This window comes from Pongo abelii, chromosome X, assembly GCF_028885655.2.
Source record: "Pongo abelii isolate AG06213 chromosome X, NHGRI_mPonAbe1-v2.0_pri, whole genome shotgun sequence".
Taxonomy (NCBI): Eukaryota; Metazoa; Chordata; class Mammalia; order Primates; family Hominidae; genus Pongo; species Pongo abelii.
This window is the reverse complement of record NC_072008.2, coordinates 161,256,494-161,271,775: the sequence shown is the minus strand read 5'-3', so window position 1 is coordinate 161,271,775 and position 15,282 is coordinate 161,256,494. Positions and strand designations below refer to the sequence as shown.

Below are 15,282 nucleotides of genomic sequence, written 5' to 3'. Positions count from 1 at the left end.
TATTTAGAAAGAAAATCCAAGCCTGGGGTCCCGTGGTACAGTGGAGGCCGGTCGCTGAGCCAGGGCTGGGGTCCATTCTGCACGCCTGGCTCATGATATGGCTACAGCTCAGGGCCTCTCCTCACTGCATCCAAGAGTGCTACTTCTTTTTTTTTTTTTTTTTTTGAGACAGACGACGTCTGTTTTGCCAGGCTGGAGTGCAGTGGCAGGATCTCGGCTCACTGCAACCTCCACCTCCCAGGTTCCAGGGGATTCTCCTGCCTCAGCCTCCCGAGTAGCTGGGATTACAGAGATGGGTTTTGCCATGTTGGCCAGGCTGGTCTCAAACTCCTGACCTCAGGTGATCTGCCCGCCTCAGCCTCCCAAAGCACTGGGATTATAGGTGTGAGCCACTGCATCCGGCCTCCTTCTTGGTTCTTAATACCAAATTGGAAGCAACCCTAGACCTTTCTTCCACTAATCTGTCACCAAGGCCTTCAGATTCCTGCATGTCCCCACCCTCAGCTTCCTTCTCCCGACTCACCCTGCCCCCCTCCTGCCAGGCCCACTATGTATAAATACATTAACCCTCTCCTCCTCTGTTCTTCTAGAGATCACTGGTTTTGTGGTAATCACTGCCTCTGAGTACTTGATCTCACATCAGATGACAGGGCCCAAGGTGGATTGTGTAAGATACAGAACAAAAATGTAAAAACCAGAAAACATAAAGGAAAAGCATCACATTTCAAATAGGACATAAAGGTCCCTAGATTTTTAATCAAAATATTTCACAATTTTTGCTCTGCTAGCATGAGATCAACAAGAAAACCCAACAGGAATACATAAAAAACTTAACAAGTTGACTTTAATAAGTAAAAATTACAACATTCTTCTCCCAGCAATGAACAATTTCATTTTTTAAAAGTAAACGAGGCCTAAAACAAGAGGGCAGAGGAACAAGTAGTCAGATGGATTTAGGTGAGCACTGTACACAAGCTTTGAGGAAGTGCAAAGGACTGACCTCTAGGCCAGAACAAGATGGAAAACTACCAGGCCCATCAGGCCTATAACCCAGACACCAGCATGGACAAAACTCAGTTATACTGAATTCAGAGACAAAATTCAGTGACACTCTTCTACCACTTATTTAGGGTTCTACACCATTTCACTGAGCAGACTTAGTTTTTTGTTTTGTTTTACAAACCTTTTAAACAGAGGGGATTAAAAAAATGCAAACTAGGACTACGATGTTAAGACAACCACTAGCAGACAGCTGCAGACAGTTACTGGGTCTGAAGGCGAGGCTTCCCAACTCAAAACAGAGAAGTCAGTGGGATAAACTCTGCCTCTTTCATCTTTCATCACCCATATCCTTAAAACAGGACAAGATGGGATGACCACACCAGGTAACATCACCGAGGTCTCAAAGTAGCAGCTACAATGTGCCAGAACTCTTCACCCTGTCTAGGACCTATGTTCCACACTCTCAGCAACAAAAGGATCTATAACATGTTTTCTCAATAAGGCTTTAGTTTCTCCTCCAGCTGGACACAATGCTTCAAGTGGCCTTCACTACTCAGAAACCAATTCTACCTCTTTTGCTTTCTTCTTCTTCTTCTTCTTCTTGGTGTTATCACTGTCCTAGAAAGAAAGAGAATGAAAGCTCATAGATACCATCCACTAACAAAGCTATGACTCTCCCAGAAGGAAATCTGGTAAAGGTCCACATTCAAGCAAGCCTTTTTCAGGACCTGTAAGGATATTTTGCGTTAAATACTGCATGTGACCACAAAGTTCTGTGAACCTTTCAGTGACACCCTAGTGGTCTACTTTTGGAAGTGGAAACATTCAGATCACCATCCTACACATCCTCTCCACCCACCTTCAATAGAGCTCTAAGTATAAGTGGTAGAGGCCGGATGCCTCTATCTGTCCATTCCACAGGGAGGGCAAAAGCACTCCAGGAACATGGGGAAGCACTAAAGGCACTTGGTGGCACCCCACCCCCAGGCCACAGCTCCTCCAAGAAGAGTAACAAAGCTGGTACCACCTGGGTAATTCTTTCCCTACGCAGAGACTAAGCCAGCCCAAGGAACCTGAACGTGTTTCCACACACCCCATCTCCAGGCTCGGCCCCACTCTCCAGACCAGCTTTGGCCTTCTTGTCCTTCTTACTCTTCTTCTTTTCCTTCTTGATCAGCTGAGGAGCTGCTGGAGGAGTCTCATCACTTTCACTCTCACTCTCTCGCTTCCGCTGAGATGAAAGCAATTGGTTAAGTGTTAGCTCTTGGGCAATAATGGACAAGAAAGGTTCAGTGAGTCAAAAGGTAGCAAGGCACCAAGAAAGATCCCAATTGAATCCAACAGGACGTTTTCTGACTACGAACCCGGACAGGGCCTTAGTTTACTGAGGATTTGAAGACAGTCTCATCCCCCAAATCCAAGAAGCCTTGAGGCAGGCACGAGAGAAGGAGCACAGCAGCAGCACAGGGCTTGGGGTGGAAAGGCCCGGAGGAGCTGTTTCTCTCATGACTGCAAGGACCTCTCACAGAAAGCAGGCAAAGCAGGAATTCACATCTGACAAGTCAGAAGCTCCTCCCACACAGCCTGTGTAGGATACTCAGTACTGCCCCCAGTTTCTGAGTGCAGACCTGTCATTCTGTGCTCTAATGCCAGCAGCTCCATGGGGTGGAGTTGCCAACCCATGCTTGACTAACTCTTTCAACCCTGGGTGGTGCCAGGTTAAGATGCAATTCTGCTCTCTGCTGAATTTTGTATGGCCTCGAGTGTCCAACAGCCATGGCCTCTGATTTCAACACATCTGTCCTACCATGACCCAGGGCAGGGGCCAGAATTGACACACACACCACCACCCATTCTATCACTGTGTTGCCGCCATAGCTGAGGTAGGAGTCGAGGCCAGTCTGATTCCTGAGCCCACATTCCTCCTCCCAGCAGATACGACAGAGAATACAAATCAGAGGAGCCTGCAGAGCCCAAACAAGCACCCCAGGGTATGAGGCAGCATTACCTGTGTATGCGCTGCACCTCTGATGCTAGCGTATATGGCTGGACTACAGACAGTCACAAAGTAAGACAAACGCCAGTGCCTCTTAGGATTATCTCCCTAAGCACATTCCAAACTGATGACAGCATGCCACTCACCTTCGCAGTTTTTGCTGCTTCGGCAACTACCTGCGGGGCTTTTACCACTTCAGCAACCACCTCTTTTTTGGCAGACTCACTGAAAAAGAGGTAGCAATAGGTCAAATTCACTGAATGGCTTTCCAGGGCAGTACTGATGTTATGTCGTGTTATCTGGCAAGTCTAAAGCCACCATCAAAATACTGACGCTGGACAGAACTCACCACTTACTGTTACAGACTGACTCCCTCTACAGTCCCACGAGCCAGACTAGAAAGGGATAACTGTCTGCCGTGCAGGCCCACACCCCTAACTGGCCTGGGCAGCCAAAACCTCACGGGAGCCGAAGAGCTGGTTCCTGTGGTCCCGCATTTAGCAAGTTTGCCCCAAACCAAGTGACTACCCCTCCCCTGGGCTCTACAACCTCCATGCTCACCTGTCCCTCACCTGTTGTCCATGTACTCCTGCGTCCAGATGGCAAGTGGGCTCTCTCTACCCTCCCATCCTCACCTGTTGTTGACGTACTCCTGCATCAAGGCAGCAAGTGTGCCGTCTCTACCCACCCCTGGCTCTGAAACATCCTGCCCTCACCTGTAGTCAACATACTCCTGCTTCCAGGTGGCAGGTGTGCTGTCTGTGGGCTTCCCATGCTTGTCCAGAAGGCCCTGCTTGATCATCAGCTTCTTCTGACTTGCCTGGTGGAACATCAAGGTGTCAACATTAGAATACATGTATTCTCAGCAGGACCTCAAACTCCTCTCCAGAGCATTCAAAATTTGCCCACTAACTCCAACACACACAGGACTTGTTGAATGTCACAAAGCTTATTAGTGAGAGCCTCTGCAGACATACGTCCCCACCGTAGCCACCCCTCCCCTCTTCACTTCACCAACACCTATAACCCACTCTTCACACTGGTGTGGCTTAACAGACGATCCCTTGACCAGACTCCTTGACCACTGTGGACACTCCAGGTGACAGACACCTCTCTGCACTCCTTGGTAGCCACTAACGTGCATGAAATTCACCATTCCACTGTGTGATTACATAAGTGATGCCCAACTGTTTCCCCTCATTAGACTGAAATCTCTAAGCCAGACTCCTTGACCACTGTGGACACTCCAGGTGACAGACACCTCTCTGCACTCCTTGGTAGCCACCAACGTGCATGAAATTCGCCATTCCACTGTGTGATTACGTAAGTAATGCCCAACTGCTTCCCCTCATTAGACTGAAATCTCTAAGGCCCAAGACAGGGCCTGTTTCCACTCATCGACAACCCAGAGCCCAGCACAATACAAGGTTGTGGTGGTGAAATACACCAAGAGCTGCCCAAGTATTCAACAATGCCAAACAAAAGAACCTGGCAGGACACGCAACCCAGTACCACTTACCTTTGGACCTAAACCCCACTTCCGAGGGTAAGTGTCTCTCTCCATGATCACTCTCTTGATCTTGGCTACTATACCATGGTCGCAGGTAGAGATGACCGCTGTGGTCATTAATGCAATAGCTACAGGCATTGAATAAAGAAAAGAATTATTTGAAGGGGGAAAGAAATGATAATTGATGAGCCCCAATTCTACTGTTGTATGCCACTTTAAAACTTTTAAAACTCTGAGCTACTACTTTAATTGGGGTTACCTTTGCTCAGGATGTGCATATGGAGGAAATACTCCATTATGAGAAGGAGGCCTTTGAAATGACGTTAAACTTCTCAAGTTAAAAAACACCTAACCAAAGCACCTAACGATACACATAACAGGCTTGCAGCTCAAGACATCTATAGGAATGGCATGCACACTCCCTTTGGGGCCACAGAACCTTTGAAGTTTTAAGGATTCCTTTTCTGCTGCTGTCCATAGGCCGTGGCTGCCTCGCCTGCTCACAGAGCTAAGGAATCCTGATGACATGCTTACTTCTGGTACAAATTAGACCCATTAAATGAATAGCTCTAAGGTTCATTCACTAAGAGAGTGCGCAGAACATTTAAAGTCTTAAGAGACAATCCAACAGTAGCTAAGCTTTCACGAGTTAAAAAACACTGGTACTTTATATGGAACCACAAAAAACTCAAAATAGCCAAAGCTATCCTAAGCAAAAAGAACAAACCTGGAGGAATCACATTACCTGACTTCAAATTATAGTATAGAGCTACAATAACCAAAACAGTATGGTACTGGCATAAAAACAGGCACATAAACCAACGGAACAGAATAGGGAACCCAGAAACAAATGCACACACCTACATTTAACTCATTTTTGACAAAGGTGCCAAGAACATACACTGGGTAAAAACCAGTCTCTTCAATAAATGATGCTGGGAAAACTAGATATCCATATGCATAAGAATGGGAGAAAATATCCGCAAACTACCCATCTGACAAGGGATTAATAACCAGAATATATAAGGAACTCAGTGCTATAGGAAAAAAATCTAATAATCCGATCAAAAAACAGGCAAAAGATTTGAACAGACACTTCTCAAAAGAAGACAAATAAATGGCAAACAGGCATATGAAAAGGTGCTCAACGCTCATCACGAGAGAAATGCAAATCAAAACTACAATGAAATATCATTTCACTCCAGTTAAAATGGTTTATATCCAAAAGACAGGCAATGACAAATGCTGGCAAGGATGTGGAGAAAAGGGAACCTTTGTACATTGTTGGTGGGAATGTAAATTAGTATAACCACTACGAAGAACAGTTTGGAGGTTCCTTGAAAAACTAAATTGAGCTACCATAGGATCCAGCAATCCCACTGCTGGGTATATACCCCAAATAAAGGAAATCAGTGTTATCAAAGAGATCACAGTAGCCAAGATTTGGAAGCAACTGAAGTGCCCATCGACAGATAAATGGATAAAGAAAATGTGGTACATATACACGATGGATTACTATTCAGCCTTAAAAAAGAATGAGATCCTGTCATTTCCAACAACATGGATGGAACTGAAGATCGTTATATTAAGTGTAATCGGCCAGTCACAGAAAGACAAACATTGCATGTTCTCACTTATTTGTGGAAGCTAAGAATCGAAACAATTGAACTCATGGACAGAGAAGAGTAAAAGAATGGTTACCAGAGACTGGGAGGGTAGTGGGGGGCTGGCAGGGAGGTAGGGATGGTTAATGGGTACCAAAAAAAAAAAAAAATCAGGCCAGGCATGGTGGCTCACACCTGTAATCCCAGCACTTTGGGAGGGCAGATCACCTGAGGTCAGAAGTTCGAGACCAGCCTGACCAACATGGCAAAACCCCGTCTCTACTGAAAATACAAAAAATTAGCCAGATGTCGTGGTGTGCACCTGTAATCCTAGCTACTCGGAAGGCTGAGGCACGAGAATCGGTTGAACCTGGGAAGCAGAAGTTGCAGTGAGCCGAGGTCACGTCACTGCACTCCAGCCTGGGCAAAAGAGCAAGACTGTCTCAAAAAAAAAAAAAAAAAAAACCACCACCACCAACAAAAAACCAAAAGAATGAACAAAACGAGTAAGACCTGCTATTTAACAGCACAACAGGGTGACTATAATCAATAATAACTTGTGTATATTTTAAAATAACTAAGGTGATAAATAACAGTAAAATAGGATTGTTTGTAACACAAAGGATAAATGCTTAAGATGGATGCCCCATTCTCCATCATGTGATTATTATGTATTGCATGCCTGTATCAAAACATCTCATGAACCCCATAAATATATACACCCAGTATGTAACCACAAACATTTACAATTTAAAAAATAAACATCCCCTCTTACCCATGCAGATTGCTTCTCCTTTGGTGGTGATAACCACAATCTCCTGATTGACCTCAATGCCGTCCTCATATCGAAGAACACCTGGAAGCATGATCTTGGCCCCATAGCAGATGGCATTTACCTGCAGAGATGGCACCATGTGTAAGGGGCCCAGCTGCTGCCCTCCACCCCACTCCCACACCAGAGTAAAGGAGGACAACAAGGGAGTGGGGCCTGACACCAGGACACAGGGATGGCACTTATAGCCCACTAGCTGCAAGGGGCATGAAGGGACTCAGAAGAGCTAGGCACCACTCTCCGTACTTTACACACATGACTCAAAAGTAGTAAAGAAGACTTTCAGGTTTTCAGGTTCTAGAGACTCACAGGTATTTTCTTTTCTTTTTTTTTTTTTTTCAGGCAGAACCTCCCTCTGTCGTCCAGTGTGGAGTGCAGTGGCACGTTCTCGGCTCACTGCAACCTCCAGCTCTCGAGTTCAAGTGATTCTCAGCCTCCCAAGTAGCTGGGATTACAGGCATGCGCCACCACGCCCAGCTAATTTTTGTATTTTTAATAGAGACAGGGTTTCACCATATTGCCCAGGCTGGTCTCAAACTCCTGAGCTCAAGCAATTTGCCCCGCCCGGCCTCCCAAAGTGCTGGGATTATAGGTGTGAGCCACCGCACGTGGTCCGTATTTTCATTTTAAACATAAAAATAGCCTTGGCATTCCTTAATTACTCCTCTCTCCTCCTTATCAGGAGAAAGAATAGATTTACTGGAGATCCAGGCAATAACAGGCTCTTAAAGAACTTGAAAACAAGATTACTGAGGCCTGTTGAACCAATCACACAAGTCTTGGTGCAGAATTTATAGGTCAGTGGGTACAAATTAAGGCTACCTCTCCAGAGGTTCAATGGTACCCAATGCACCCATCTGCCTCATACCATCTCCACTCACCTAGACCTCTTTTGCTGATCACATTCTCTCCTCCCTTTACATTCACCCAGAAGCCAGTGGTTTGATAAGGAGAGGACATCACATTTATGTTGTCCACTGTTTTGTGACTGAGTTTTTTCAACTATTATGGTGCCATCTTTCAGTATTTATTACAGCCTATACACATACAAGAAATGTGAACATCTATACAAGATTTGAATATAAATAATTACCAAATACAAACATTTTAAATATCCAGAAATTTTTATCCCTCAAGTTAGAGAAAAAAACAATGTTTTAATTTATAAAAGGCCAACTCTCTGATCATCATAAAAACACAGCTTACAGCCTTGATCTCCTGGGCTCAAGCTGGTCTCAAACTCCTTCCTTGACTCAAGTGATCCTGTTGCCTCAGCCAAAGCGCTGGGATTATAGGCATCAGCCACTGTGCCCAGCCTAATGTGCCTTATTTTTAAGTATGCCTACCACTAAACTTTTACTTCAAATTAATATACTTGGTTTGGACTTGAAAAAAATAAAACAAAACCCAAGGAAAACAATAAAAAGAGCAAGCCTCATCTTTAGAGTATGTTCTGTCCAAATACAAACTCCTAACCCGGAACTTACTGCACTGTCTTTCATAACCAGCCGTTTATGAGATGTCAACAGCTTTTCCAAAGGGTAAACAACTCGCCGCAGGTAACTCTCATCCTTGTGGTTATCATACAGCCACTGAGCATCAAGCACATCGTGCATTGTCACCATGTGGTCCTGAAAAGCAGCCATGTATGAAAATAATTCAGTTTATTTGTATTTCAGCCCATCAGACCCCAAACTTCCTAAAACTGAATGTCACTTGTTTACTAGTCCAAGCTCATTATGTCTTCAGCCTCCTCAGTCCTGGCTCTTCCAGGCATCTTTAACCGTTGAAGTATCAGACCCCAAGCAGGCATTTTTGTAGGCTGGGAGGCAAATGAATAGAATAATACTTTCTACCCAATCATCTCCCTTAGCCCATTTTAATGTCCCAAAGTTTAATTAACAGAACAGGGAAGCTGCCCTGGACTGAACTCAACACTTTGGAAAGCGTCTTTCCCACGACATGAAGCAAGTGGAGTGCCATCAAAGGCTGGCAGATGGTAAGAACCAGCTCTAAAACTTCTAGCCCCATAACACATACCTTTTCACTCATGACTCCAGAACGAACCCTCCGAAGCTCCTGCATCTGACCACCAACTCCCAATAACAAACCAAGGTGCACACATAATGTCCGAATGTAGGTGCCAGCCTCACAACTCACCCAAAAGATTCCTAAGATACACACACACAAAAGAAAAGCAGCACCTACTGTAAATACATCACTGGTTGAGAAATGCAGTTATCCTTCATCTGAGCCACCAAGACTAGAGGTGACAGACACACTTCTTAAAATATAAGCATTTGCTGTAAAGATCTGTAATTCTGGCCGGGCACAGTGGCTCACGCCTGTAATCCCAGCACTTTAGGAGGCCGAGGCGGGTGGATCACGAGGTCAGGAGATCGAGACCATCCTGGCTAACATGGTGAAACCCCATCTCTACTAAATGTACAAAAAATTAGCCAGGCGTGATGGCGGGCGCCTGTAGTCCCAGCTACTTGGGAGGCTGAGGCAGGAGAATGGTGTGAACCCGGGAGACGGAATTTGCAGTGAGCCGAGATCGCGCCACTGCACTCCAGCCTGGGCAACAGAGCGAGACTCCGTCTCAAAAAAAAAAAAAAAAAAAAAAAAAAAAAAAGATCTGTAATTCTGGTATTAGCAGAATTTTTAACACAAGTTGCAGGTATATTCAGCATGGTATGTTTCATGGATGGGAGGAAAATAGGCATTGTCTTAAATTTACTTCTGACAACAGAAACTTCTAAGCAGTCAAAATTGCAACAAATAAAAAACACATGCAAAACATACTTTGGTGAAAACACTTACCTTTGAACAAAGCACCGAACTACACAAATGCAGAATGTAAACATTTCAATTCCAGCAGAAGCAGTCATCATAAAAGGTGTAAAAGCCATCTCACTTTACTAGGCACTGTTTACTTTTTCAACGAAAGATAACAAAAACTATCGCCCACAGACAATATCCCAGCTGTAGGGCAGGTTTCAGAAAGTCTTCAACTTCAAGGGCGTCTACTTTTAACAAGAGAACAGAATCCTGAAGAATGTGTTCATACCCACTCACAGGCCTAATGACCCACCTAATCTTCTTTCAGGATCGTATTCAATCATTTTGCTCTCGTAGATGGTCCTTACTCGGAGCTGCCTCTTTACTGCAGCAATAAGTGGGGGTCGCTGGAATAGGGCACCCGTCAGAGTTTCTAGGGCCTAAGAACAAACACAAACGAAAACAAACACCTCATCAGAATGTACATGTGCAGTCACTGGTCCAGGCTGGCTGCGGCAGCCGACTGAAAAGGGCACAAAAGGAGTCAGTCAGGACAGCTAACCCATCTCCAGATGTTTAGGGGCTCAGAGATCCAAGTCAACAAAGGGTGTCCTCCCTACAATTGCAGACTTACCCTAGAAAGCTGGGTCCCCCCTTCAATAGCATTGTGCAGCCGGACAATCCCCACATACTCTTTGCCTGAAAAATGACAAAAGAGTAGTCAGGTGTGGCCACTGAGTTTTCTGTTTTCCGTATTTCTTATATGCTCAGTCACTCCCATTCTGCACAGCAGGAAAAGCGGCAGTTTGACCTTGTGTTTTTATAAAATTTGCGTTAAGAGAGATTTCATGGTGATGATGTGGGAAAGAATGAAGACACTTTCTCACTGGGAATTCAATGTACTGACAGGGACAGTTGGGAGTACCCAGTGTAGAACCTGCCTGGAAAAAGCCTTGCAAGATAAGCAGGCTTTTCAGAGATAAAAATGAACGAAGGATACTTTAGGCAGAAGCGGTAGCACAGAGTGAGAAGCCTGGAGTCAGAGTGAGAAGCCTGGAGTGACAAGCTGAGAGCTGAACCCAGGCAGAGATCTGCCTCCAGGCTACAAATGGATCCAGTCAGCTTGATGAATACATGCTTAGGACGTGAAATTCCAAAAAGAGTGGACCACCAAGATCTGGCAGGGGACAGAACGTACACAGAAACCAAAACAATATCCTTGTTTTAGGATTTTTTTTTTCTTAATGAAGAAATAGTTTCCAGCAGACAAAACGTAGAAGGGAAATACAGAAAGCTTTCCACTCTAGCCAGTCCTTCCCTCCCTCTCCCACATACCTGCACTCTGTTGTGACTTCACCAAGCGAGTGGCTCGTTCTATGCACACGATTAAACAACCAGTCACCTTGGGATCCAGAGTACCACTGTGCCCTGTCTTCTCCACCCTAAGTATCCGTCGAATCCAGGCTACCACCTCATGGGAAGAGGGGTTAGAGGGCTTGTCAAGATTAATGAAACCTGTCCTGGAATGGAAAAAAAATTAATGTATCACCCACTCTTATGCTCCAACGAAACAAATCTGAAGAGTTAAAAACAAAAATAATTCACTGTGGGTACAGGTTATATATTCAAGACAAAGCTATTCTGGCATGCCACTGCCTTCCTGAACAGCTGATGTGAAAGCATTTTCAAAAGAAAGTAAGTTTGCACAGTGCCTCCTCCTGACACTTACCTGATATAGTCCCCAATCTCTCTCTTCAGAGGATTTGAACCACATGCAAGAGGTGTATAGTGTGTTGTCCTTACATTCAGCTTATCAAAATTCTACAAAGCAACGACACAACACAAAACAAAAATACCATGTCGTGAGCACATGTAAAAAAAACTGAGAACTGTTTACAAACTTAGCAATTTAACATTGTGGGGACATGTATTCTACAACAGTATTGAGTGCACTGCGAATTTTTTAAAAACTTGGTTCTTCATTTCAGATACCTTAAGGAATCCTGCTTTAAACTGTATCAGTGGGCATTTCCTAAAGTCAAGGATGCCAGCAGTAAGCATTCTCAATCAATTGTTTAACACTTGGAAATAACGTAAAAGCAGGCATTCACCTGATGCACGATTTTAACCACATACCTTTAGCAAAAGGGGCCACTGAGACGTGTCCAACTTAGCAACTTTGGATTCAGGTTTGATAAGAAATTCTTCAGCGTGTTGTATTTCCTTCGACAGGACAGAAATATAACCTATTAAACTTCCCACCCGATTTTGAACAATTCCATTACTGACACGGAAATGTATGCCTTTTAAACAGAAAACAAGGCTTCTTATGCCTTTTCACTGGGACCTCCAAGGGAAAGAGAGAGAAGAAATGAACCAGGAGTACAGAGGGGAAGTGAAATGCCACTAAGATGGGTCCAAACATTTAAAGAGAAACGGGGATGGTGGGTCTGTGGGTGGCATAAGGAAGAGAAATTCAGACACAGCAGTTGGTAAGACCAGCACCATTTAGTAAGCTATGCCTGAAGGACACTTGGACTGTCTGGGGTGGTGTCATTTCAGTGCTTTTTCGAATCTACACAATGACTACCAATGCTGGCCCATTCCCTGGAAACCTTTAAAAACACTTCTTTCCTTTAGTTTGTTATTTAAGTAAACTTTCTTTTTAGTCAAAGTGAAGTCAAACACATTACTACTCACGGCTACATCTTCTTCTGGCAATGACTTTCGCTCCTTTTTCTTCTTATGTTTCTTTGGCAAAATAATTACTAAAAAAACAAACACAGGATTTGGGAATTTTCCCCAAGAATAAATGAAACAAGAGTTTAAAATAAAGACCGAAATTAGGGCAGGTAGGAAACGGGTTTTTGGTCTACAATTACAGTCACATGCCACATAATGTTTTGCAAGGACAGACTGCGTATGTGATGGTGGCCCCCATAAGATTATAACAGAGCTGAAAAATTCCTGTCTCCTAGTGATGTCTTGATGATCCTGACCCTGTGTAGGTCAAGGCTACTGTGTGTGCTGTGTTTGTGTTTGTGTCTTAGTTAACAAAAAAATAAGAAAAAAATTAAAAAATTTTTAAATAGAAAACCTAAATAAGGATAGAAGCAGAGAAAATATTTATGTACAGCTGAATAATGTGTTTGTTTTAAGCTAAGTATTATTACAATAGTCGAAGTAAAAAGTTTATAAAGTTACAGTAAGCTAAGGTTGATTTATTCTGAAGAAAAATATATTTTTATAAATTTAGTGTAGCCTAGGTGTACAGATTATAAAGTCTCCAGTAGTGTAATGTCTGAGGCCTTCACATTCAGTCACCGAACTCAGCCAGGGCAACTTCCAGCCCAGCAAGCTCCATTCATGCTAAGTGCCCTCCTCTACGGGTGCACCACTTATAACCTTGTGTACTATATACATATAACATACATACATATAATATACACATATATAATATACACATATATACACACACACACACATATATATATATATAATTTTTTTTTTTTTTTGAGACAGTCACACTCTTTCCCCAGGCTGGAGTGCAGTGGCAGGAACTCGGCTCACTGCAACCTCCATCTCCAGGTTCAAGCAATTCTGCCTCAGCCTCCCGAGTAGCTGGGATTACAGGCGTGTACCACCACACCCACCTAATTTTTTTGTATTTTTAGTAGAGACGGGTTTCACCATGTCGGCCAGGCTGGTCTTCAACTCCTGACCTCAGGTGATCCGCCAGCCTGGGCTGGGATTACAGGCCTGAGCCACCACGCCCGGCCCCGTGCTATATTTTTACTGTCCTTTTTCTGCTTAGACATGTTTAAATACACAAACTCTCAACGCTGTGTCCCAACTGCCTACAGCATTCCGCGCAGTACCATGCTGTCCAGGTTTGAAGCCTAGGAGCCATACGCTACACCATATACAGCCTAGGTGTGTAGTAGCCCATGCCACCTAGGTTTGTGTAAGAGCCCTCTGATGTTCACACAATGATGAAATCGCCTAACGACCCATTTCTTAGAACGTATATCCGTAGGTAAGCGAGAAAACAAAGTGTGTAAGGCCAAATGTATGGGTCGCATGGCTGGTAACTGACTGCAGGCTACTGCACGTGTCGGCTTCCCTTCCGGTTCACCACGTGGCTATGGCAGGGCTTAAACATCCCACAGAAGCGCTCACGCAGGGGGCCGGAAAGTTCCATAAGCGACCACTCGACTGTCCCCGCGGGCTTGTGGCCTCTAGAACTTTCTTGCAATTCGGAGCTCTATCCCTGCTCCGGGGTCCCTCGGCTCCTTTTCTTCTCGGCCCGTTTCCACTACCCTTGCTCCCCTAGTCGCATGGAGCTGTAACGGCGGCGTCCGGACTGGCAGCAGCACAGACACTGCCACGTCCCCCGCCACCACGGGGTGGGCAGCACTGCAGATGTCTTTCGACGGCGACCCGGACCCCAGGGATGTGAGAGGGCCGAGCCCCATCATGCCAAGTCACCGCGAGGGGCTCCCACTCTCGCGCCCTTGCCACGGAGCCAGGGCCGAGCGACAAGGCCGGCTTAAGGCCGGGCGGTGAAGAGGCCGACACGCCGGCGGGAACCAGAGGGAGCCGTGCGCGGGCCCCGATACCATCCCCCCACCCCCGTTCCCCGAGTCGCCCGGAGTTAGCACGGCCCGGAAGCCTGCAGCCCTTACCTTCCGCATCCGCCATGTTGCCCCGCACCGCGTGCGTGCCGCCCGGTCCACAGCCGAGGGAACGACCGCAGACTCCCGCCGCCTTGGTCCCGTCAGGCCGCGCTGCTAGGACCCACCCACCCGCGCACCGACCTGTGCGTGCCTTGCCGCGGGGCGGGAGGGGGCGGGGCCATCCCGGGGGCGGAATCCGAGGCGCGCGCTGGTCGTCCGCGCAATGCGATTTGCTGGCTCGGCCAGTACGGCGGGCGAGACCGTGCATGCGCTTCGAGCCTCAACCAGCCTGGTTGGCCCAGGCTGGAAGCGCGAGTGCCTCCCGCCCCGACAGCCTGGCGTCTGTGGGCGTGGCCCCAGCTGTAGCCGGTTCACCTCCGGGTTTAGCTCCGCGCCTGCGTCTGGGCTCACGGCTGAACGCTCCGTAAACAGTACCTCTTTCTTTGCTTTCTCACACCGACCCTTTCAGGTTGGTGTTGGATCAGTCCTGATTAATAAGTGAACATGTTGAAGCTCGGAGAGGTTGAAAGCCCTTTGCTGCTTGCAGTTCCCATCCAGCTAGAGCAGATGGCCTGTAGGAGTAGTGTGCGTGCCACATGTTGACTTTTAAATTTTCCAGCAGTAACATGAAAGAAGAGTAAAAAGAAAAAGGTGAAAATGATTTTTATAATGAATTTTTTTAACCCAGCGTATCCGAAATATTATCATTTCCACATACAGGCAAAACACAACAGTATGAATGGGATATTTTACATTGTTTTTTTTTTTTGTCCCCGCAAAGACTTTCCGGTGTGTGCGTTTATGCTTACAGCACACCTCAATTTGAACTCTACGACCGGGCTTCACGCCAAACAGCAGAGACAAAGCACTGGCACTAAATC

General features: G+C 45.7%; 1 protein-coding gene and 2 non-coding genes across 3 annotated transcripts; all 3 read right to left on the bottom strand.

The window, feature by feature from the left end:
* Nucleotides 1-722: 722 nt before the first annotated feature.
* Nucleotides 723-14,745, bottom strand: DKC1 (dyskerin pseudouridine synthase 1). Its single transcript, XM_024240464.3, has 15 exons — nt 14,411-14,745; nt 12,426-12,493; nt 11,862-11,948; nt 11,455-11,546; nt 11,061-11,245; nt 10,360-10,424; nt 10,039-10,165; nt 8,985-9,115; nt 8,432-8,575; nt 6,888-7,008; nt 4,518-4,636; nt 3,715-3,818; nt 3,145-3,223; nt 2,096-2,233; nt 723-1,620 (listed from the first exon to the last, which is right to left on the bottom strand). The coding sequence occupies exons 1-15, from the start codon at nt 14,667-14,669 to the stop codon at nt 1,552-1,554; spliced, it is 1,788 nt and encodes a 595-aa protein (XP_024096232.2). The 5' UTR covers nt 14,670-14,745; the 3' UTR covers nt 723-1,551.
* On the bottom strand, nt 3,292-3,417 carry LOC112131166 (small nucleolar RNA SNORA56). Its single transcript, XR_002913304.1, has one exon. It is a non-coding gene; the product is annotated as a small nucleolar RNA SNORA56 (small nucleolar RNA).
* Nucleotides 8,758-8,889, bottom strand: LOC112131159 (small nucleolar RNA SNORA36 family). The gene has a single exon (XR_002913298.1). It is a non-coding gene; the product is annotated as a small nucleolar RNA SNORA36 family (small nucleolar RNA).
* Nucleotides 14,746-15,282: the final 537 nt, after the last annotated feature.

Bases quoted from the DNA above. Each gene is read 5' to 3' on its own strand.
- DKC1 (XM_024240464.3), bottom strand. From the start codon at position 14,669: ATGCACGGTCTCGCCCGCCGTACTGGCCGAGCCAGCAAATCGCATTGC. The intron at 11,246-11,454 runs GTAAGTGTCAGG...TTTCCATTCCAG, and splicing joins GAGATTGGGGACTATATCAG to GACAGGTTTCATTAATCTTG. The intron at 10,166-10,359 runs GTAAGTCTGCAA...GTTTGTTCTTAG, and splicing joins GGGGGACCCAGCTTTCTAGG to GCCCTAGAAACTCTGACGGG.